This window comes from Sinocyclocheilus rhinocerous, unplaced genomic scaffold (assembly GCF_001515625.1).
Source record: "Sinocyclocheilus rhinocerous isolate Xijiao unplaced genomic scaffold, SAMN03320098_v1.1 scaffold848, whole genome shotgun sequence".
In the NCBI taxonomy this organism is placed as follows: Eukaryota; Metazoa; Chordata; class Actinopteri; order Cypriniformes; family Cyprinidae; genus Sinocyclocheilus; species Sinocyclocheilus rhinocerous.
Window position 1 is genome coordinate 327,675 of NW_015664186.1, and position 24,379 is coordinate 352,053.

Genomic DNA, 24,379 nt, shown 5'->3' on the forward strand with positions numbered 1-24,379 from the left:
ATTTTATTTAATATTTAAGAAATTTGAAATCATTTAAAAATGGATTAAAAAATAAACGTGTAAAATAAACTTATACTTTAAATGACAAAGTATTTTTCACAAATAAACAAATATTTAATAAAAACATAATTAAAAAGGAAGGAAACACTGTAACCCACAGGGCACTCAGTATTCTGGGAAGTTTGTGTGCATTGGGAATCATATTTTTTTCAAATAAAGCCAAAGGTAACCGTCATTTTACATACAGCACACAGTGAAAATGACATGAATATGACATTGGGCAAAAGCATCAAGCGCAGCATAATTTAAAATCATGAGTTTAAAGTTTGTCGATCGCGCGTCTCAATGAAGCTGAACTCTCCTCCTGTCCGTATTCAATTCACACTAACCAACCATCATGCAGAGAGCACGCGATCGTGCAGGATACAAATGCACACTTCATAAGATCTCACAGCTGGATTCGACTAAGTTTGCAAGGTTTTTAAAATTTGATGTTCATTAGTCATTCAAAGATTTGTTTAAATTACATAAATGCTTATTTGCTGAATGCTGACGGCAAACGAGAAAGTATTATATTGTTTGCCTTTCTATTACTAACAATATAAAAGCAATCGTTATAATACTTTTTTGTATACATTTTAATTCCTTTGTTTAACAGTTCTATCTGATTATTAGACAGACTTCTGTCCGTAGGGTTTTTGTATTTGCTGAATGCTGACGGCAAACGAGAAAGTATTATATTGTTTGCCTTTCTATTACTAACAATATAAAAGCAATCGTTATAATACTTTTTTGTATACATTTTAATTCCTTTGTTTAACAGTTCTATCGGATTATTAGACCGACTTCTATCCGTATTAGACAGAACTGTTAAAGACGACGGCGAACAAGAGGGAGAATGTGAGCACTGTGTGTTCAGGTGCTGCCGTTCTCAGTGCCGTCAAAATAAAAGTCTCGCCACGAACGCATAGGCCAAACAGAAAAACTTATCGGCCGATGCCGATATTTGAAAAATGCCAAATATCAGCCGATATATCGGCCTTGGCGATATATCGGTCGACCACTACTCTTATCCATTGGGAAACCATCCCAAAGGCAGGCTTGATAACCATTGGGATGAATGTGTATTTAAGTGCATATTCAAATATGCATTGACTCATCCTTAAGAAATATTAATATGTTACTGTACAATATGTAGAGAGTGAACTAGCTAAAGTTCAAAAGTCTGTCTGCTAGCAGCTGAACTCAGTAGTAATACAGTACTGTGGCTTTGCGTTTTATTTTACGCATAATGGAATTTCAATTAGATGTTTGGAGTAGAACGGCACGGCATGGAGTAGAACGGCAGGCGTTTCACTGTAAAAGGTTTTTCCTCTGCTATCAAAACTATGACTACTGTGGTAGCATTTTAAAATACTTCCAATTCGAAGGTTATTGTAAAATGTAGGATCTTAATTACGCTGCTTCCTTCGATATCTACAGTAATTTTGGCCAAATTCAATTTGAATTTGTTGCAGTGCAATCACAGAATGCACTGCAACAAGCTTAGTGAAAGAAAAACCAAGGCGTTTGGCAAGATGAGAGAAATGCCAATTATAACTCAGCTTCTATTTAATACTAAAAAGTATGTATTTTATGCTTATTTAGAGTATTGTGTTAGCTTAGCCACGTGCCAATGACAAACCATGTTGAAATCAACTGAGATGACATACATTTCTCTTTCTTCCTTTCTTGCTTCTCTTCCTCTTGCTCTCTCTTTCTTGAAGTAATTTAGTACAATTTAGTTTAGTTTTTTTTTTTAATGTAAAGACATGAATGAAAGAAAAAGGTCAAAATTGTTGCTGAAATTATTTTTCTGTTCATTTTTCACATTGAAAATGAAGCATGTTGCATCATGGGATACAGAATTCCATGCAGTGTGCTCTATTTTTGAGATTTTTTTTATTAGGATTATCTTCTGGATTATCTCATTCATTGCATTTGCATATACATACTCTGTACTTCATAAAACATAAAATTACTGTGTTAGTTTGCTTTTCTAATCATAGACAGTCTCTTTCTTAAGAAACGTGCTTCTGTAGCTAGTTCTTCTCCAGTTTTTGTCCCATTTGAGCTGTCTTTGCTTCACGCTACTGGTCAGACCTTGGGAGCTCAAACACTTTAAACTCCACTAGGCCACTGTCATCAGTCACACATGAGAATTGTACTTCCTCATGTTTATTATAAATTAGTCTTGGCAAAGCGAGGTTGGTGCTATTTTGCAGTATGAGCCCGAACTCATTCGCACGGTAAATTAACAGTTTTAGTTGCACAGCAAGTGAAACTCTGTTGAATAAAACTCCTTGAGGGATTTATTATTTTAACAGAACTTATTAATTTAGCTGCTTCTGGCTGACTCTGTTAGCTGCTTTCTTCTGAAGACATCTGCAGTCTGTCTCTCTCTCTCTATCTGTGGGTTTGATGTGAAGGGTGGCATTGCAAACTCTTTACAAGTCTTTCCCCCGATCAAAACACAAAGCTGGCAAGTAAAATAAATTTGAATGCACTAATTACATGTTTTTATTCATTTATTGATGCGTGTAGTTATTTATTTGTTTATTTTCTCATCTGCTAGCATGGATGATGCAATGGTATTTAGGTCAGTGTGGCAGAGAGCAGAGTGAACGCAGGGTCACGAGGGGAACAGGAAGAGAGAGGGCAGGCGAGATGCCAGGAGGCCATCCTTACACTGTAAAAAATAAAAAGTTGAGTTAATTTAAAAAAATAAAGCAACCAGCTGCAAAGCATTTTTGAGTTTACTCAACTTCGGTGGTTGAAGTTGTGCCAAATCATTTTTGAAAGTTCAGTGAAGGTGAATAAGGGAGTTGAGCGAACTTTAAAAAACGAGTAGCCACAACTACATGGGAATGAAGTTCAGTCAACTCAAAAAATCTTTGCAGCTGGTTGCCTTGTTTTTTTAAGTTGATTCAGCTTTATTTTCATCTTTTGACACGGATAGGTACTTAATTAGGAACGCTGTCCCTTTAAGACGAAAGGCATTCATGTAATACTGACACGTTCAGTTTTCACCCACCTGTTTACGTTCACTTAATCCATAACCGACTGTATTTACCCGAGATACTATACACGATAGACATTTGGACTGCTGTGTGTGTATTTGAGCACTGAGATCTGATCGTGCCTGTATACGAGAACTGAAGAAGTGGAGCGTGCGCGACAGAGAGCACTTCCATCAGCGCTATTCCGCCTATCCCGCCTTCACTAACTTTAAGTTAATCGACAATGAATTGTTACTCCCGGGAAAAACGGGACGTCTGGTGACCTTATCCCTACCTCTTCGGGTGCTGAGGCCATTGTTTCAGATCACTAGTTTGCGTTTTGTTAGCCTATCCATCCACTGCGGCTGCCATACTGATACTAGATATGCAAACGCCCCTTATCCGATTGCAATCCAATGACAGGGACGCACATTTTGAAGGACAAGACAGTAGCCTATAGGATGTATTTTGAATGTCCGGTAGTCCTCAAATAACATTATAGTCTCGCCTCGTCTTGTTAACGAAGACGCGGCATAAATTTTGTCATAGTTTTTATGGTTTTTAGGAAGTAACAGTACATCTGTCTAGTTGCAAATTGTAATCCAAGAGATTCAGTGTACTGTTTTTATCCGAATTTAATAGGAGAAAATTATTGGTCATCCAATCTTTTACATTTTTAACACACTCTGTTAGCTTAGAAAATTTTGAAGTTTCATCTGGTCTTGTTGAGAGATATATAGTTGAGTATCATCAGCATAACAGTGGAAACTAATCCCGTATTTTCTAATAATATTACCAAGGGGCAACATATTGAAAATAGCAGAGGGCCTAGAACAGATCCTTGTGGCACTCCATACTTTACTGGTGATAATTGAGATGACTCCCCATTTACAAGTGCAAGTGCACTTATCAAAGAGATCACCAATTCATCAGATGGAAACGCATTTGCAGAGGGCTGAGATGGCTTTAATAAACTCATACACACATTAATGCACATACACACATGTAGAAATATTAATGAAGTAGACACACATACACACCAGAAAAGTCTTGAAACTGGAAATTAATATAATATAATATAATATAATATAATATAATATAATTAACTTTTAGAAGTGAATTATAAAATTCAATGTATTAATGTTAATATAAAATGAACAGTATATTGTAATTTCATATGTATAAAATTTTAGATGACATTTATTATCATTTTATATTTATAATATTGTTTGTAATATTTCCAAATGCAAAGAAATTTCAGGGGGAAAAAAAAGTAGGTAGGATTTGAATTTATCCATTGGGAACCGATTTGACAATTAAATAAATATTATACTAAAAAATGTATCCAATAAATTTTTAATTTATTAAAGGAATGAGATACACCAACATACTGCTATTCATCCTGCAGATATTTGTCTCCGGGCCTTTTAAACAAGCTCATAAATGAAGACTCATAAATGTTTTTACAGTGCTCTCAGGCCACAAGCAGGCATCTCCTTTATAACCCTTTTAAATAAGAAATATTCCTGTTCTTACAAGCAGCACTGACTTGTTTCAGCCACAACATGTCAAAGTAATGTAATCTCGAAATTATAAACAGACAACCCTCATGACAACCCTCATACGCCCCCTATTGGAGAGAAACAGGCTTTAAACAGGCTTCACTGCCTACATAATTTCCTGTAGTCTTACGTAATGGGTGCAGACTGAGAGGGACTTGTTAGGTGTGATGTTTTATTAAAGGCCTTTGACAAGTGCATCTAACTGCGGGATGCACAGCCCCACCAAATCATCCAGAGACTTGCACAAGACAGTTTGTCTCTCCCACAGCGCTCTGAGAATGCTACACACTCTCTCTCGTTTTAGAGTTCAATGTTTCACCACCCATAGCTTCCACCTAGCGTAAGTGTGTGTGTGTATTTGAACACGTAGTACACAGCATGCTTATTAAATCAGCTGCAGAAAAGGGATTCAGGCTGTGTGATTGGAGCTACAAAGGAGGCCATTGATTAAACGCATCTTAGACCTGCTTAGCACAGAAGCACAGAGAAAGAGGATGATTGTTTCCATTTAAATCTCTTTCGCTTCCTCTTTCATTAACCAGCAGATTATTCCCATTCTGTTCTCAGAGTTCTCCACGTTAGGCTTCTTAACTTTTCAATTCATTCACTGTCCTACCTCTCTCTCCCCCCTTCTTTTCTGCAGTGGAAGAAAACCCTGTCACAACTGTCATTCGTTATAAACTTCTCTCCCTCTCGTAAGGACTCTGTGCTGATTCGTAGTTAATTGCTTCACAGATTTGAATAAAGCCAATCTGGATTAGTCCGGGGAATGACAGGCTAAATAACCCAGTGAGAGCAGACTATTTTAGCCAGTGCTGTACTATCCAAGCAAGTAAAACTTTGAAATGTTTAAGTGTAAAGGCCAGTTCACACCAAGCACGATAACTATAAAGATAACGATAAAGATATTGTTCTAAAAATCGTTCTCAATATTAAAGAATAGCTTAGTTCACACCACAACTATAACGATAACAATACAGAGGAACGATATCGTTGTGATCACTTTCAAAATGATTTTTTTTCCAGCTGATGAACAATAAAACACTGACAGCCAATCAGAATCCATCCTGCTGTAACGAGCTCAAGAATTTAAAGCGTCAGACGCATGTGCGCTTAGAATAAACAGACGATATCGTTCGCTGGTGTGGACGCTAATATCATTATCTTTATAGTTATTGGTAGTGTGGTCATGTAAAATCCTAGAAATGTTTAAATGTAAGACTCTGAATTTCATATGTCTTTATATCTTATAAAGGATTAGAAGTAGTGTCTAAATAAATAATTAATTAATCTTTTTAATGCAGATCATTACATAATATATTAATTAACTGTCACAGGGTCCTGGAAAACAGTGCACTGTATTGGTGTCTGGGTTCTTTAGCACCAGTTTGTAACTCTGCAAGTCAAGCGGTCAGAACTAAAAGTCACTAGTGTAAAATAGTCTTAAACGTGCTTGACCTTGGACCTGTAATCTGATGTGTCTGGATTAGATGTTGCAGTGTTAGGGTGGTCTCCTCATCGGTTCTGTGACCCAGTGTTGTGAACGGATCAGAGTGGAGGGTGTTTGGGTCTAAAGGGAGGGTCTCTGAGCTCTGATTTTCCCCACCTGCAGAACCCGGGAGCCATGAATACGCTTCATTAAGGGTAGAACACAAAGCTGGCTTGTCCCTCAGCCCTTTGGGCCTGCTCTGCTTCCACAAATAGAGTCGCTGTTGTTTTAGCACCGCAGAGAGAGCAGAAACAGGATAGAGTCACCACAATCTTTCTCTTTCTCTCTCTCTCTCTGTCCCACCTCCCTCTATCCTGAAATATGAAACTGAAATATAATGCATGGGTTTGGACTAGTAACCAAGCTTGTGTTCTATTTCCTTCATGCTGTGCTGGTCACAGATGGAAGATGGTTGAACACATTTGTGCAGCTGTTTCTATTTTCCCCCCATCCTATCAAACACATTGTCTTCCTTTTACATGCTGTCTTTCTCCCTTTCTCAGGTGCTCACATATTTCTTTTCGTCTTTGTTTTCCAGGTGCACTAGGAAGGAGAAGTGCGAACGGTCATCCGAGCCTCGTCGTTTTGCCTCGGACATAAAGCAGTGTGTGAGACTCAGCGTTCACCCCAACAACATCTCCGTGTCTCAATACAATGTCATGGTGAGCACTAATGTTCAATTCTCACCTCAGTTCCGTCTGTGTAATCACACCATAAAATATCCTTAAGGAATACTGAGGAATTACAGAACCCCTTTAAGTGTTTCTGAGGATAAAGCCAAACACTGGACATATTGACATTAGCCTTTACTAATTCAGTTATGGAGCCCATTTCTCTTCAGGCTCCATCATTAATGTGATCATGGTCTTAAGTTCAGCCTTTATGGATCTGCCTGTTACGCTGATGGGTTTATGAAGACACGTCATGCAGCCTGACCGTACCACACATGCCATGTTATTTCAGTGGCGTTTGGATCGAGTCACAGACATGACACAAAGCTGATCAGTGGTGTTTCTGGGTGGTATACTTCATGATATCTAGCGTGTCATTTTCTGATTAAAATACACATTCCGGTTAAGCCACTATTCAGAAAAAGAAGTTTACATGCTCCACAGCTGCTATTCTCTTTAAAAATACTGGAGACGTTTGCTCTTTCCATTTATTATGCTATATTTTTAGTGATTTTGGACAATTTAACAAATTAACTTTATTCATTCATGTCTTTAACAATAACATACAAGAGCTTGATTAACTGCAAAATGTAGGACAAAAGACTCCTATAAATGATATTTCTTTTAATGTGAATCTCCTCCTTGCTCCATAAATTTTTCTTTGAAGCTCAGTATTTTGCAACTATCTGTACCAAATATCACCCAAAATTAGCTGTTTGGACACGCACAGATCTGCATAAATGTTATGGGTTTGTGAATAAGATACTTACATAACTCAAAGTTCAGATTAATATAAGAATATATATATCATTCAGATTTCTGGAAACCAGAAAATTGGCTTAATTTGGTAATGTAATTAGGTTAATGCGTTTTCATGATAACCTGAATGTGACCAAATTCTGATTAATATCATAATATTGTTGTGCATGTACAGTAAACACAGTCATATCAACTCTGTTTCCTCATGCCAATCACAATGTGCCCATATCCCTTGTCAGGATGGTTACTTTTTTCTGTTGGTGTTTTTTGTTGGCTGATCCCAGCTAAGTGCTGACTCTACCACTCGCTTGTTGAGTGTGTGTGTGTGTGTGTGTGTGTGTGTGTGTGTAAAATCCATCAAAGCAGGCCATGGTTTCAGACTTTATCCTCATGTAATCCAGCACCTCCTCTGAGCCTTTATATCAGATTAACGTCTCCACTAGAGAAGCTGGCCTTTCAGCTGATTCAGGATCTGTATTCTGGGCCCAAAATCAAAACCTCAATACTAAGCTGTAAAAGAGCTAATAAACTCCATGGAATGATGTTTAACCAGGACCTAGATATGTTTAGATAACACTAAATCATTTACACAGCAGTGTTTCTCCATATGTAAGTACTGTATTACTTTCAGTCAGAGCATTCGTGTTGACTGTATCGGAAACCAGTCAAAGCAGATTCAGTAGATAATAATAATGTTTATAAACCATATATAATTAATAAAGTTGCTTAAACAATTAGAAGAAAAAAAACAGCACCATGCATGTATGTATAGTTTAATACAAAGGACCGAAAACCAATCACAAAGAGTAGGCTACTTTCTTCATTTAAAAACATGAGATACAGTGGGATGGGGAAAAACTGCCATAACGTCTTTAGACACGTTTTTTTAAAAGTTGAACTTGCATTAATTTTACATAGCTTTCTAAACATGCCGCTCTCTGCGAGATGCGAGTGCAACGCTGATAGATGTCCCTCTAGAAAATGTGATAAATATGCGTTCTGTGTGAACGGCTTGGTTTCAGTTTTGACGTAAACAACATCTTCTCCACACTGATGCTCTCGTTTTCCGCAATATATATATGAACAACGTAGCTGCGCCGCATCTAGTGGGTTCAACTGGATAGGCTAACAAAAGCATTCAAATGCAATCAATGACACATACATTGTCATCGCATCTCGTGCGCCACTGATAAGGCTGCCTGACGGCTGACGCAGACCTTAAATTCGAATGCAACGCTTTTGCATTCGAATGTGGATTTATTTTTTTTTATTCGACAAATATTCGAAATTCGCTTTTTTTTTTTGACAGCCCTAATGAGTTGGTTTGATGTAATATAATATGATGTAAATAATAATAATATTACTTTTTTAAGATTTATTTTTACTTTTATTAAAAGGTTCCATAGTGTTCCATCGTTCCATTTATGGAAGAATCCTGAAAAAAAATTAGCAAGGTTTCCACAACAAATATTAAGCAACACAACAGTTTTCTACATTGATGATATTGATAAGACATGTTTCTTGAGCAAATCGGCATATTAGAATGATTTATGAAGCATCATGTCAACAAGACTAGAGTAATGGCTGCTGAAAATTAAGCTTTGCAATATTAAAATAGAAAAGTTATTTTAAATTGTGCACAATGTTACTGTTTTAACAGTATTTTTTATAAATGTATGTGTATGTTTGTTATGAAAAGAATGGTAAGCAATTTACAAAGACAGCGTCAGAGAGAGATTGACCTTTTCCTTTAAACTGAAATTACTGAAAGGAAAACAACACATCTGCAATGCAATAAATTGCAAACTGTGCACAGAAATGCACTATAGGCATTCATGCTGTTTCTTGACCTTTTTCATTATTAAATATTTGTTTGAGGAGATAAGCACAAAGCTCCTTTGTTCAGTCTGCAGGGAGAATATAGGGATTGAAGTAAGTTTCTCTTCTAAAAGAAAACATTTTTTGACTATTTCATATTTTCATGTTATTTCACATTTAATCCATAAGCCTTCCCGGACCTCCTCCCAGCAGCAAACCACAGTAAAGCCCATCTTAAGAGGAATTTGCTCGAATATTGTTCGAATTACTAAGTGCATTTACCAAAGAAGTTTCTTTACAGAGGCTCTGATAAGCAGAGCATAGCACAGCTTTAGCATTATTCTGAAGAAGGATTACACTTCTAAACTAGTTGTTTACGGAAAACATCAATCATGACTGGATTTGACACTATAGGTGCTCTCAGAATTCATTTATATGTAGATAGATTTTATCCATGTGATTTTAAAGTACAACAAAGGTTACAATAGGTAGAGTCTCATAGCTCTCGGGGTCTCTGGGGGTACATCGACATCTCTGTTTCCCCCCACTCGCAAATCCTGAAGCGTAATTAGAAATCCGCATCAGCATCTGAAGTCCGTGAGAGTCTGCCGTCTTGATGCATTCTTCTGTTCAGGCAGGAGGTAATCAAAGACACCATATTCCTCGTGTTGTACCCACTGCTGCAAGAGGCCTTTTTATGTTTGTTTGTTTGTTGGGTCCCCCTCCGAGCGGGATGATTTTCATATTTATCGTGGCCAGCGAGGGTTTGTTCACCGCTGCTTGAAATGTAATTGAAGAAATTCTCTCTGCATCCCTCTCTAAAAGGAAAAATAAATTAAATCCCAGAGTGGCGCCACCATCCACCGGTGCATCCTGAACTTTAATGGGAAAGCGGAAAACAGCGAGAGAGGGGGACGAGATGGGAAAAAAAGTGTCTGCTACATGTCCCTGCCTTTTCATTAAACTGCAATCTAAAAACAGCCCCGGTCAGCCGTTCTGTTGAGTAAAGGGTGTTTCAGGCCGTATCACAGATGTTATGCTGGGTGCAGGGCCACTCTATGCAAGGCTGCGGCTTCCTATTAGTGTGGATATTCCGATTTCATCCACTTCACTTCCCATGATGCCCTCATAGAGCATTACTGCATGCTTTCCCAAATGGACACCCAACAGAGTCAAACTGACAGGGAGAGCCACTGTGGGCATTTTAAACGGGGCATATTTGTTGTCTTTTTTACTATATACGACTTCATTATTCTTTCTTCCTGCGATCTCCTTATTTTTGTGCTCTCTTTGACTTTAACTTGCGTTTCATATACTATTCAGATTGTGTTTCCCTGCTTTAGAAACCTACCCAGGGTAGAGGATATTAAGAAGGTTTAGAATTGGAGAAAATAGTATCTTAAACAGAATGGACATGGAGAGAGATGTGAGCATTGGGGAGAAAAATAAAAGATTATAAAAGAAGTGTGGTGGAATGAGTTGCTGTTCATTATATTGAGAGATCAGATCACAAAACTGCAATGTCTGTTGTGTCATTATGAGAGCAAAATAAAACAAAAGTTCTTGTCATTTCGAAGTCACAAAAAGTATTAATATAAATGATTGTGTATTTAAAAGTATATTTTACTGCATTCATGTTTTACTGACAATAAAAATTGAAACTGAAAGATGATAATGACTACTGGTGGTGCAACGTCTGTATTATATACTAAATGCATAAGTTGTATGTGGATAATAAACAATGCCAATGTAATGGCAGGTGTAAAGGGGGCATTTCTTTCAGTCTCATGACAGTTGCTCTTTCTCATTATTCTCTTTGCCATCTTCCCCTTCTGTTTCTCACTTCATCTGACTCTGGTGTCAGGCAACACATGTGCTTCAGAGCAGGGCTTGAAATTCATTCGAAGGCTGGGAGCCAGAGGGCATTGTGGGTAACAGAGATGGAGAGGACACACGGAGAGAGAGAGAGAGCAAGCAGCGGCTCTCCAGATGGGAGTCATAAAGAAAAAAGAGAATGAAAACTCTCACCCCATAGCCCTCTCTCTTTCTCATTCTCTCCTTCTCTCTCTCAATTTCCCACCCACTTGTGTTCAGTGAAACACATTAGAGTCAGTACATGCTGACTGATGGCTGACTGAAGTGTGTTGATGTCTCTGGACATTTTCCTCCAGGAAATTTAGGAGATATGTGGCCACTGGTTCAATGGCCTGATTTCGCTGTGTGGTTGGCCACGTGTCAGCTGGGATATTTATGGAACGACTGCGTGTGTTTTCTGGGATGTCTTGATGTCTGCAGCTGGATTGAGATTTCCCATGTGTGGAGTCTGCAGACGTCCTTCTCTCTCAAGAGCATTTCAAATCACAGACATAAGAAAATATCCACGTTACAGCAGTTTTAGGGGCAGCGGCAGCAAAAATGAGTTTATTCTGTGCACAAAGATGGTGTGTCAGTTTGTGACACACACCAAAGTTTATCCTGTCCGTTATTGCCTTCTATTTTCTCCCCTGAATAACTTCAACGTGTCTTTTCGTTTTCCTTGACAGCTAGTTCTGCAGGCACATAACGTGCCAGAACTTTCTGCAGGGGTCAACTGCACCTTTGAGGACCTGGCGGAGATGGATGGTCTAGTCGAGGGGAACCGCATTACCTGCAGCTCTCCTGCGGAGAAGGAAGTCCCACGCATCGTCATAGACCAAGGTGCAAAGATGTGCTGTCACTAACCAATCAAATACAAGGGGAAATTAGGCGAACTGACTGAATATTGGCATTTGTTAAGGCAATATGAACCAGACTGAGACTAAAAGTGAGAATATGACAGCTTTATAATATGAGATGCTGGATCGAGAGATCTACTCCAGCCTCCAGAGAAGCTGGATTTAAATCAGAGAGAAGGAGGGAAGACAGTCTAAGAAATAGAAGAGAGTGTGGTAGGCATAAACACCTGAGCAGAGATGGAAGTTTACATGCTCATTATCTTGCCTGCAGCTGTTGACTTTTGCCGCAGGACATGTTTTGTAATTGAGTGAATAAAGGTCGTCAAGAGGGAGGCAGTTTTGGCATTCTGTCTCCTGCGTGCTCGTCTGACTCTCTCCATTTCAGCCTTTCATTCTGAGGCTCCATTGGCACTGGGGTTTGAGAGATTTTTCAAGTAAAGGGATTGGATTGGATCTCCTGAACTGATGACACTCTTCACTCCATCTGCTCGGCTGAAAATGGTTTTGACAGCATTCACTCCAGCAGATAAGAGAGAGAAAAGATTTTTCAAGAGAGAACATTTCGCTGTCCTCTTCCGTACTCTCATTGATGCCGTTCTTACACCTCTGTTTTCTCTATGACGTGCTTGGTTACCCCGAGCGCACATCTGGGCAGCTGTCTAGAGGCTGGTAATTTTTCATAATATGAAAACGTCTCAACGTAAAGATAATGAAGATGCGCACTACAGCAGAAGCGGGGGAATACTCCTCTGCATGTAGAAAAGAGGGGGAAAAAAAGATTGTAAAACAAAACATGGTGGAAAAGAAGCAACAATGTTCTTTCATAGCGTCTGGTTTAGAAACACCCGCAAATTACCTTAGTAAGTGGCACAGCAGACTGGATGTGAGGTAGAAAGAGTGGTGCGCAGGGGTGTGATGTGTGTGAATAATGATGCATGCAAGTCTCTTTGGAGATGTGAGGCTAGTCAGGCCACCATGAAATTACAGGTCGGCCCAATTTGCAAGGGCCTGGAGCTCTAAAATGCAGCAGTGCAAACACACACCCCTATGCCACTGGATAAGTACACTATTACACACCTTAGGGTGCACACTCACTTATACACTCAGACATTACTGGATACATACACCATCACTCTCATACACATACAGTGTGTTTAACCCCAAATAGTGGGATTCATCATAAAAAATGTTGAAGTGGATCAAGATGTGCTTTTAATGGATTCTGTATGCACACATATACATACCCATGTAGTTATAGGTCATTTATTTGCTCGCTCTCCCTTATTCCTCACTTTCCTTCCATTTCTTAGTGTCATGGTAACGGTGTGTGTCCTGAGTGACTCATTAAAGGCAGACACACGCTGCAGCGGGTGGCAGGAGGCTTGCTCGCACACGCACACACATACACACACGAGATACCAGCCATCAAGGTAAAATTTAGGTGAACTAATTGGGACAGATTCATTGTCAGGCACACTTTACAGTGATTGATGAATGATTCGATCTTTGTTGAAGAAACCCCGCATGACAGGGAAGCAGAGTGTGTTAGGAGAACAAGTGGTTGAAGAAAAGTATGTGAGAAAAAGAGAGACAGGAAAAGACAGGGTGAAAAATTATGATCTTCCTTTGAGAGGGGAGTTATCATGTCCGGCATGTTGAATTAAACATGAGGTTCTTCATTAGCTCAGACATAAACACGCTGAAGATGGGCACTTTTGTGCCACATTTCCATTTACTCGTACAGGTTTCTTTCTCTCGCTCTCTGTCTCTCTCCTCCTCTTCTTTAACAATGTATTTATGGGAAGGGTTTTGGATCATTTTTGGCAGAGGAGAGCGGTCACCTTAATCCACGCACTATATAACCTGCTTGCTATTAAGACACTTAGCTTGGTGTCATTGATGTATAAAAGGCAACTGCCAATTTGCTATATACAGTTTGGTAGAGTGTGTTTGGTATGATAACAGCATGAAACTCTAAGTACTAACACCTTGAAACCCTTTCAAGGAAAGTCAGTGAATGGGGAAATACCAAAATCTCAAAAACTGCTTGCCAAACTCACATTTAAATATGTCAAATCAGCAACAAAATCTGACATGTTTTGCTCAAGAAATAAAAAAAAGTATATATCAGGTTGGTCCAGTCAATGCGCATGTACAGTACCAAGTGCGCATCTCAGGACTGTTTCTATGGGAACTGGAGCTTCTAAGCTGCTGGAGTGTTGCAATGACTTTATCAATTGGTAATTGGCTATTTTATTTACAAGACAGGACATATTCTGCCATAGTGCTCGCTGCACTTTCTCCCATTCATCATAAAATGAGTTAACTGCCTTGGAAAATAATGTAAACAGTCTTTGAGACAAAAATTGAGTAAACCTTGTGACCTTGTTGCAGTTTATTGTCACCCACCTTTTGGAACAACCTGTGGTTTCTGTAGGCAGCTCATTGGGCTTTAAACTGATACTTCTGTGAGCAGCACACTAGCAACTGTTTCAACACTCTTAATGTTTCCCCCCTGCCTCTTAGGTGACCATCAGATTGTCCAGCTCTACCTCAAATCAAAGGAGACGGGACTAGCTTTCGCCAACACTAGTTTTGTCTTCTACAACTGCAGTGTACACAAGTCGTAAGTATCTTTTGTATTTACAATGACATAGTGAAGTCGTGTAACATTCAGAAAAGTATGTGAGAAAAAGAGAGACAGGAAAAGACGGTGAAAAATTATGATCTTCCTTTGAGAGGGGAGTTATCGTGTCCGGCATGTTGAATTAAACATGAGGTTCTTCATTAGCTCAGACATAAACACGCTGAAGATGGGCACTTTTGTGCCACATTTCCATTTACTCGTACAGGTTTCTTTCTCTCGCTCTCTGTCTCTCTCCTCCTCTTCTTTAACAATGTATTTATGGGAAGGGTTTTGGATCATTTTTGGCAGAGGAGAGCGGTCACCTTAATCCACGCACTATATAACCTGCTTGCTATTAAGACACTTAGCTTGGTGTCATTGATGTATAAAAGGCAACTGCCAATTTGCTATATACAGTTTGGTAGAGTGTGTTTGGTATGATAACAGCATGAAACTCTAAGTACTAACACCTTGAAACCCTTTCAAGGAAAGTCAGTGAATGGGGAAATACCAAAATCTCAAAAACTGCTTGCCAAACTCACATTTAAATATGTCAAATCAGCAACAAAATCTGACATGTTTTGCTCAAGAAATAAAAAAAAGTATATATCAGGTTGGTCCAGTCAATGCGCATGTACAGTACCAAGTGCGCATCTCAGGACTGTTTCTATGGGAACTGGAGCTTCTAAGCTGCTGGAGTGTTGCAATGACTTTATCAATTGGTAATTGGCTATTTTATTTACAAGACAGGACATATTCTGCCATAGTGCTCGCTGCACTTTCTCCCATTCATCATAAAATGAGTTAACTGCCTTGGAAAATAATTTAAACAGTCTTTGAGACAAAAATTGAGTAAACCTTGTGACCTTGTTGCAGTTTATTGTCACCCACCTTTTGGAACAACCTGTGGTTTCTGTAGGCAGCTCATTGGGCTTTAAACTGATACTTCTGTGAGCAGCACACTAGCAACTGTTTCAACACTCTTAATGTTTCCCCCCTGCCTCTTAGGTGACCATCAGATTGTCCAGCTCTACCTCAAATCAAAGGAGACGGGACTAGCTTTCGCCAACACTAGTTTTGTCTTCTACAACTGCAGTGTACACAAGTCGTAAGTATCTTTTGTATTTACAATGACATAGTGAAGTCGTGTAACATTCTATCTATTTTCACAAACACTCAAACTGACTGCATTAATCCACACCCATTCCCTGTCCCAGGTGTCTATCCTGTGTTGGAAGCCCATACCAGTGCCACTGGTGCAAATATCGTCACACGTGCACCCATGATCCGAGCAGCTGCTCTTTCCAGGAGGGTCGTGTCAAACAGCCAGAGGTGAGTTACTTGTGATTGGTCACACATCGGGTTTTGTAATTGGCCCTCATCATTCTCAATTGAACTTAATTGATTTGATTGGTGCAGGGGTACGGTTCAGGTCACGTCCTGATTGTGAGAAGTTACCCAGCATCACCCCGTCACATTGAGCCGCTTCATACACGTCTGATGGCTTTGAATTCAACTTAATTCTCATTAAATCTTTTTAAAAATTCTGTCTGGATTCCCACCAACATCTTATTCCATGTAAATTATCAATAATATTGGCACTACTTGCATGCCTCGAGGCCACCGCAGGCCCATCAGATAAATTAAAAGCTGCTGTTGGGGCTCTGTGCTCTTTGCCAGAGCCAAACCCTTTCCTAGCTCACTCTCTGAGATGCCAAGGAGGGTTGCCGTTGAGTTTGTATCACTGAAACACCCTTTAATCCCTCCCTGAGGGTCTACATGGTGCGGATCACAATGTGTTTATTTCATTTGCATCATGCAACTGAAGAGAAATCGGCAGCTACCATGAAGATACGATTATGTACATCATGCGTGTGTGCTTAGCTTTGAAATGCGTAATGAATTATGAGGACACCTTCCCCCCGAGGCTATGTGTTTTAGCCACACAAATGTGTAGCCTCATCATTTAGCATTCATTAAAATCTTTCAACAGTGTGTTTCTCAGGCTGCCAGCATTTGGCGTTCCAGTTATCAAATGGACACGCTGTCAATATTGACCAGTTTAATATTAGGATTCCCTATTGTGTGTCGAGCGACTTGCACACAAAGCAGCGACTGAATATTAGCACATTTTAATGACATTTCCACTGGGTGATTTTGTTTGATTGTTGTTTAAAGGCAGGTGTTTTGTCCGGTTAATGAGTTTAATTTGGATTTCATTAACCCCTCATACTGGAGGTTTCAGATCCCCTTCCAAACTCCGGGTGGCTTAGAATTAATGACTAGCGATGTTTACTGTGCAAATCCTCCGAGCAGATGCTGACGAGTCAACTTTGCATGGAGAAATGAGATGACCTTTTGCATTGACCTTCCACAGATGAATTTCTGTGTTTTATACCAATTAAGGGATTGCTGAGAGTGATCTGAATAATCCAGACTTGTCTTTCAATGGTTTTTGGAAGTGAGAAGCCCCCCTGTAGTCAGAGCTTGTTTCAGTAAGCACCCATGAGCACAGGAGAACAGTCCACATTCACAAACAAAACGTGCTACAGCATCAGAATGTCGTCTCTGGCAAGATTTAACAACAGTGTGTATGCCATTCACAGTCTCTCACATTTAAATATATGACTGGTCTTAAATAAATACATTCGTAATAAATTCTAATATTCTAAGTCACATCATTTGCCTCTCTGTAAGTTTAACATATTTTGATCAGATTTTCCAGTTTTGCATCATAAAATAGAGTATCTAGTGAAAAGGATGTACTGTATTAGTGTTATCCTGTTATATAAAGTAGGGAAATTTGGCATAAGGTGTGTATATATTCAGAGAGATGCATGTGAGAAAAGTGATTAGCATTTTTAATGAATTTTCTATATGGCAAGTAAAAAGTGTTGTGATGGCAAACTTTTCCAGGTCTAGAAATGTGTCATGTTTTTTGATAAATTGCCATTGTACAAAACCATGCACATTTGTTTTGCCTATGGATTAGTCAAGAATTATTAAATGAAGCATTTTTTCCAAAATAGTAGCTGTGGGGTAAAGTATGTCAGATGCTTTGAGGTAAGCTTTGTCAGTGGATTAACTAATGGTTAATGTAAGCCTAGTAAGTCTTGTCATATTTCCCTGAAATTGTTTCAGAATTGGAATTAATATGGAATTATGGAGTAATGATTGGTTTTGTTTGTTCAGTCCAGGGATTTTTAGTAAAAATAGTTTTTCCATCATAGCACAGCTAATCTAACTCTCCTGTACAGGTTTTGATTGAGTGTGTATACAAAGGATAGTGCTGAATCCTGTCAGTTGCTGACCGTGTTGGTCCCCTATGTCTCACTCTTGGCCACTGGCGTACTGCTGCATGACTAAACGCACACCGGTCTGACCCAAGCATCCACTGCATTTTAGCAAACAACTTCTGTTATGGCTTGGCTTTTTACATCCATTTAGGAATTGCTAAGTGCCTGTTTATAGCATTACCGACGGGTAATGTGAAATTGTGGTGTGATTTTGAATAATAGATACACTAACAGTCAAAATCTTAACACTAGACCAATTTATATGAACTTATAAACCTTTTGATCTGAAGGGTTATGATCAAACACATTGAATTTTGTTTTGGAAAAAAAAACAGAGATAGAGAGAGAAAACAACAACATTAAAGTAAAAATAAGTACAATTTAAATTTTACTGAAGTATGAGGCGGAAAAAACTTTTTTAATGATTTAAACTGACTTTTTTACGCAAAATACCCAAAATATTATTGCTTCTTACAATACCACTTCTTTTCACACTGCATGCAGTGAAATCAATTGTGAGAGGAGTCTTCAATGTGCTTGTTGTGAGAAGAACTATTTGTGTGACACATATGACTTGCCACCCATGTAAAGCATTCCAAATCAGTCACTTAAGGTTCCATGACTGTTACAAGCTGCCTTAGAATTCAGCTGCCTATGTAGACAGTAGGAAGCAAGGCAGCTCACTCAATTTTGGAACAATATGGAGGTAGATGAGAAAAAGAAAGAAAAGGAGAGAGTTGTGGGAAACAGGAACTGATCGATCCAGTGAACTCTCTACCATCTTATTAAGATGTTAATTGACAGGCAAAATTGGCAGCTTTGCGCAGTTGAGCTGCAGATTGTGAGTAGGAGGATTTGGGTCTGAGTTCAGAACTGTGAGATGGCCTATGGCCCTCAGGGAGAAACTTTGAGGTAAAAATCATTTAGATCAAGGTGGAGGACAAGAAGAAAAGATCAGCTCGGGAGGGGAGCGAGAGTGAAAACAAACAGATGAAAAGGAGGGGAAGTGTCAGAGGTGAGAGAAGATAAGAGCACGTGTGATGCCGCAGGAAGTAAAATGTGGCAAGGAATGGGAGGGGAGGGTTTTTGCCCGTGGCGGTTGGGAGGCACACTAAAGCGCAAGGAGTGCAGGGAAGCCTCGGTAATCATCCAGCTAACACCGCAAGAGCTGTGGAGAGAATTAGGCGTTTCATCTTCTACCCGACTGAACGCTGCCATTATGCATACATACTCAAACAGCTCTAATTATGGATTTATCACTCCGTGCCAGCTCGCTATCCTCTGTTCTCTGTGCCAGGGCGTCTTCCTCCCTGCTCGCACTCAATGACTATCTTTGTCTCGGCGCATCTCTAACAGAAGCGCATGCACTGAACTTCATTATTTTCCCCCACCTACAGTATCTCTTTCTGTTCTAATTATATCAGTCCTGTTTCGAGATATTGGAGATTCAGCTGCAGTGAATTGAATGCAGTCCCCCCCCCGTAGTAAGCAATCAGGAGACCAATTGCTGTCTGCCTCACTCCACGTCCCTTTGACAAACACATCATTATGCTTCAGCTCACCCTCGGGCCTCTCTTGCTCAGACCAAGACTGTAAACACACTCTCAAGAGCCTCTTTTATCTGTAAAATGCCTATTCTTAATAATAATTTCCCTTTTTTTTAATCAAACCCTGCTTTGTTTTCCCACCTCAAATGTTTCACCTCGGGCATGTCTTGTCGGATTTGACACGCGTCACGGACAAGGACGGAAACCGCAGTGTGGAGTCATTTGTCTCATGAATGCATGTTGAATTACCGTCCCTGCATTTTTTATTAACGTCTCTTCCAGTAAGACTCTTCAGCTGTAACTGGCTTGAGGCTACAGGAATCATTCTCTTCCTGGACTTAACGGACACTGGCTCTCTTTCTGAGCCTCAAGACAGGAAGTGTGGCCAATTTTTTGATCTGCTTCAATTATATTTAAAGCAGCAAGACCACAAGATCTAGTTTGATGCTGACAGGGTGATGTGTCCGCCATTGTGTCCTTCAAAGTTTTTCGTGACATTCTTATGCGAAATCTTTATTGAAGCTGAAATGGGAACTGCCATAGGTTTCGAAATGAGTAATAGACTGTTTGTTCCCGTCCCACTTTCTCTCTCGCATTGTGTCTATCTCTGTCCTTTCTTCTCTGCCTTCTTGTAAAGACTTAATAACCTGGCCCTAGTCTTCAGTGTCTCTGAAGACTCCATATTAGAGCCTCCCAGCCTTCAATTATACTGTTGTTATGCTTGGAGTCAATCTCCCACCACATAAACCTGCCAGCGGAGCCCTGCTCATCCGTCAATAAGAGGCGTGGGGGGGGGGGGCCGGCCAGACACCTTCCTCAAAAAAGAAAGCGCATGCCAGAGAGACTTGGACGTGAATGGACAGAGATATTGGTGTTTTAGAGGGCGGTTTTCCCTTGCCGTGCCTTATTTATGACTAAGACCACTGCCAATAAACATGTTCACATTATATCAGGGTAATAGGGAGATAAATCCTTGGAGGGTGGTCTGGGGAAGGACTTAGAGAGGCCCTTGTAGACCACGGGGCTGGGTAGCTATTATGAAGGTGAGGGGGCTCTAAATGGGGATTTAGCGACTTGAATGTTGGCTGAAAGTCAGGTCAGTGTAGGGCTGCCCTCAGCGGAATTAGCCTGCGTTTTACGCCCGGCATTTACTGATGACTTTAATATCTGGAGCCTGTATGGGTGGAGATATGAGGGTCGGAGTGTGAGTGGAGTGTGTGTTTTACTGTCTATGCTGTTTTATTTAAAGCTGTAATTATGCATGTGGGTGGTGTATTTGTTTATTTGGCATGTTAAGATAAGTGTTTATGCTTACCAGCATTGGTGTGCTTGCGATGGTGTGCGTTCATGTGTTTTGAACTATAACACTAAGTGTCTCCTGTACTGTAAATATCCGGTATGAAAGTTAAAATGAAAAGGGGTTTATGGCTCAACCTCATGCCTATACAAAATATTACCCGACTGCAGCACATCTTTAAATTCACACTCAGTATTCAATCTGCATTCCGTAGCCGCTTTGGTCCCGATAGCACCGCAGTTTGTATTCATATTACAATAGCCGCCTGAGCACTTTGATCGCCCTGCACTGCATAAATACCACTCTGCGCCACCTCATTGGTTTATTTCGTAGTATCCAAAAGACAACGTTATAGCAGTCTTATAGATTGTAGTCAGGGACATGGAGAAAAAAACACACTGTAAAGTTCTTTATCCTCTTTCTCTCTGTAAAATTCTCTTTGTCTGCTTGAATTAACAGTACTCACTTTTATTCTTTTTGTAGATAGCTTCTCAAATTATCTATAATGGCTTTTTTTAAACTCTGCCCCAAAGCAATTCAGCCATTGAGCTTCAGACCATCGTTATCGGCCCGTCCTTTCAATCTAGGAGCTGTCAAGATGGATTTTGATGCTAAGAACAGGCCCATGCCCATTTTGAGGTTTGTTGGTCTCAACTAAGGCCTAACCTGAAGGAAACACTCTGAGAGAGTTGTCTGAGAGACTTGTGTCAAGAGATAGTTTTTGGTTCATCTTATTTTTGGTTTGTTTTTGACCTTTCAGTTTGTTGTTCGTTTTCCTGCAGGAATGTCCTCAGCTGCTTCCAGCGGATCGTATCCTGGTTCCAGTAAACATAGTGAAACCCATCACCCTTCGGGCCAAGAACCTGCCCCAGCCACAGTCGGGCCAGCGTGGGTACGAGTGTTTACTCACCATACAAGGAGTGGAACAGAGAGTTCCCGCCCTCCGCTTCAACAGCTCCAGTGTACAGTGCCAGAACACATCGGTAAGACTGTGTGTGTGTGTGTGTGTGTGTGTGCGCGTGTGATTGAGTGTGTTCAGTAAACGTATCAGCGAATTTGTCTGTGGACACAAGGGTACTCTCAGAAACAAGGCCCAGAATTTTAAGCAACACAAAAAGTCGTAGACGTGATAAAAGCGAGCGGTTGTTTGGAGAGAGCAGTTGTGTGAGAGCAGTTATTTTAGTCACAAGTGCATTCTGTCCTGAATATTTAGTGCATGTTTGCTTGTTCTCCTAGCATCAGCAGTGTAGGGATTTTGGAGTCCTCTCCACTGTGTGCTGTGATGACTTACCCAAGGATGAACCTGCCAGGAATGATAAAAACACTCTTCTAGCAGAACACAGCTAGTAAATGTGTGTCTCTCTCTCTCTCTCTCTCTCTCTCTGTCTGACTCTGTTCCCATGGCTACAGTACTTGTATGATGGGATGGAGATGAGTAGCCTCCCTGTGGATCTGACGGTCATCTGGAACGGAGACTTCAGCATTGACAACCCGGCCCAAAACAAAGGTGAGGCCTCTGATCCGGCAGCCCTGCTAGTACCCCTGGATTAAGTCTCCATAGCAACAGACTTGCAGCATCCATCCCCTGACAACCTGGTGGAGTTGACTGATGATAGCCCCTGTTTTTGCTTAACTTCTTCCTCATCTCTTTATTTCTGTCTTTTTTGACCTTCTGTTTAACTAAATATATCACAATATCTCATGTTCATACCTCTCATCTTCTTCCTGTGTGTATATTTTTGCACCACATAGAAGGTCAGAGACATTTTGTAGCAATTAGATCTACCATAGTCTTTAAAATTGACCTGTGTGTGTACCCACCTGTTAGACAGCCAGTCAGAGACCTATAGTCAGAGTCAGCTGTTGTTTGGCCAACAAACACTTTCTACAGAGAGGAAGAGAGATATAATAATGACAACTAAATGTAATTAATTAAACTCAACCCAGTACAAGCTGAAATCGAGTATGAAACCTTGAATAATTTTCACCCTAGTCTCAGTCTCAGACATCACACCCATGGACTGTTGGCTGAATGTCTGCTGCATAAATCACACAAAATGGGAAATACTTTGGGAGTTTCAAAGTCTTCATCTGATTGGTTGAATTGAACGCTAGATTTTCAAACATATGTGAAGTTCACGGCATAGATTCTTGACCACTGAAGACAACATTCTTGAATGAATTATTTATTTGTTGCACGCCAATCTGTTATCTCAGCTTTACATTTTCACACCTCTAAACATGAAGCTAAACAAAACTAACTGTGATTGGTTGCTTTACCTGTCAGTCAGGTGGCCTCTTGGACAGTCCTTGGCAAATTAAAGCGGATTCATTGGCCAATTAAAGAGTCCAGAACATCTGCAATTATTCTGTAATTATTATTGTAATATTATAATTTATGTAAACAATATATGTAGTATTATTTAATTATATAATATTTTTTGGTCAGATTTTTGCTTAAAACTATTTTCCAGTGGGGTAAGAAAAATAAACTTAATCCATGGTATCACATCTTAATATGTTTTTTGCTTCTCAAGCAATTTTGCTTCTCAAGTGATTTTCATCAAGTGGATGTTTAGATAGTTTAACTGGAAAACAAGACAAAAAATACTGATTAAGAAAATTATTTTTTGCACTTAAAAAGATGCTCTGGCCATTAAAGGAATATTCAGACTAATTGCAGAGGCAGTTTGAGCCTTCAAAGATTTTTAAACATGTATGCTCAATGTCAAGACAAGAAGAACATTTTCGTTGATATAAAATGGGATTTGGACATGCCATTGCTTTAATCCAAATCAATGAACAGTTCGAATTTGTGTGTGTTATTAAAGCGCTGTGTGTGTGTCTGTGGGAAGGTTAGGCTAATTTAAGAGGGGAAGTAAAGTGTGTGAGATTTCTCCCTCGTCTCCCGCTAAGGGGGAAACCCTCAGGGGGCAGCAGTTGATGGACGGATCATACAAGCATCTACAGGTGCATCTCAATAAATTAGAATTTATTCAGCAGTGCCACAAACTGATCACCTCCATGCCACGCCGAATTGAGGCAGTAATTAAAGCAAAAGGAGCCCCTACCAAGTATTGAGTACATGTACAGTAAATGAACATACTTTCCATTAAAAATGCCTTTTTGGTTGCCATGGAGATGAAACATAATATTGTTGTACCAGGGAGAGGAGGAGATGAGCAGTTATCTTCACAGCCGAGAGGAAGCAAGTGAATAGGGATTATATGATTTCTATTCTATATTCTATAGTACTTCAAGCCATTGCTGCAAATTACATCAGTATTCATTTTGCTTTGATTGATGCCCAATGGGTTTCCCAACTTAACTTGCCCTTTGCCCTCCCTGTATCCCCAGTGCACCTATACAAGTGTGACGCACGGCGGGAGAGCTGTGGACTCTGTCTGAAGGCAGACCCTCTGTTCGGCTGTGTGTGGTGTAAGGGAGAGAACCGTTGCTCTCTGAAACAGCACTGTCCTCACCCGCAGAGCATGTGGCTCGAGCACAATGGCATCAATAGCAAGTGCACGCACCCCAGAATCACAAAGGTAAAACTGTGCAC

General features: G+C 39.9%; 1 protein-coding gene across 1 annotated transcript in view; it reads left to right on the forward strand.

The window, feature by feature from the left end:
- Nucleotides 1-24,379, forward strand: part of LOC107729844 (plexin-A4) — a 199,529-nt gene that overhangs the window by 135,234 nt on the left and 39,916 nt on the right. Inside the window, exons 5-11 of the mRNA XM_016540558.1 lie at nucleotides 6,628-6,751; nucleotides 11,881-12,034; nucleotides 14,578-14,677; nucleotides 15,895-16,009; nucleotides 21,600-21,800; nucleotides 22,228-22,324; nucleotides 24,175-24,365. Coding sequence (XP_016396044.1) covers nucleotides 6,628-6,751; nucleotides 11,881-12,034; nucleotides 14,578-14,677; nucleotides 15,895-16,009; nucleotides 21,600-21,800; nucleotides 22,228-22,324; nucleotides 24,175-24,365 — 982 coding nt within the window. The remainder of the gene's footprint in view (nucleotides 1-6,627; nucleotides 6,752-11,880; nucleotides 12,035-14,577; nucleotides 14,678-15,894; nucleotides 16,010-21,599; nucleotides 21,801-22,227; nucleotides 22,325-24,174; nucleotides 24,366-24,379) is intronic.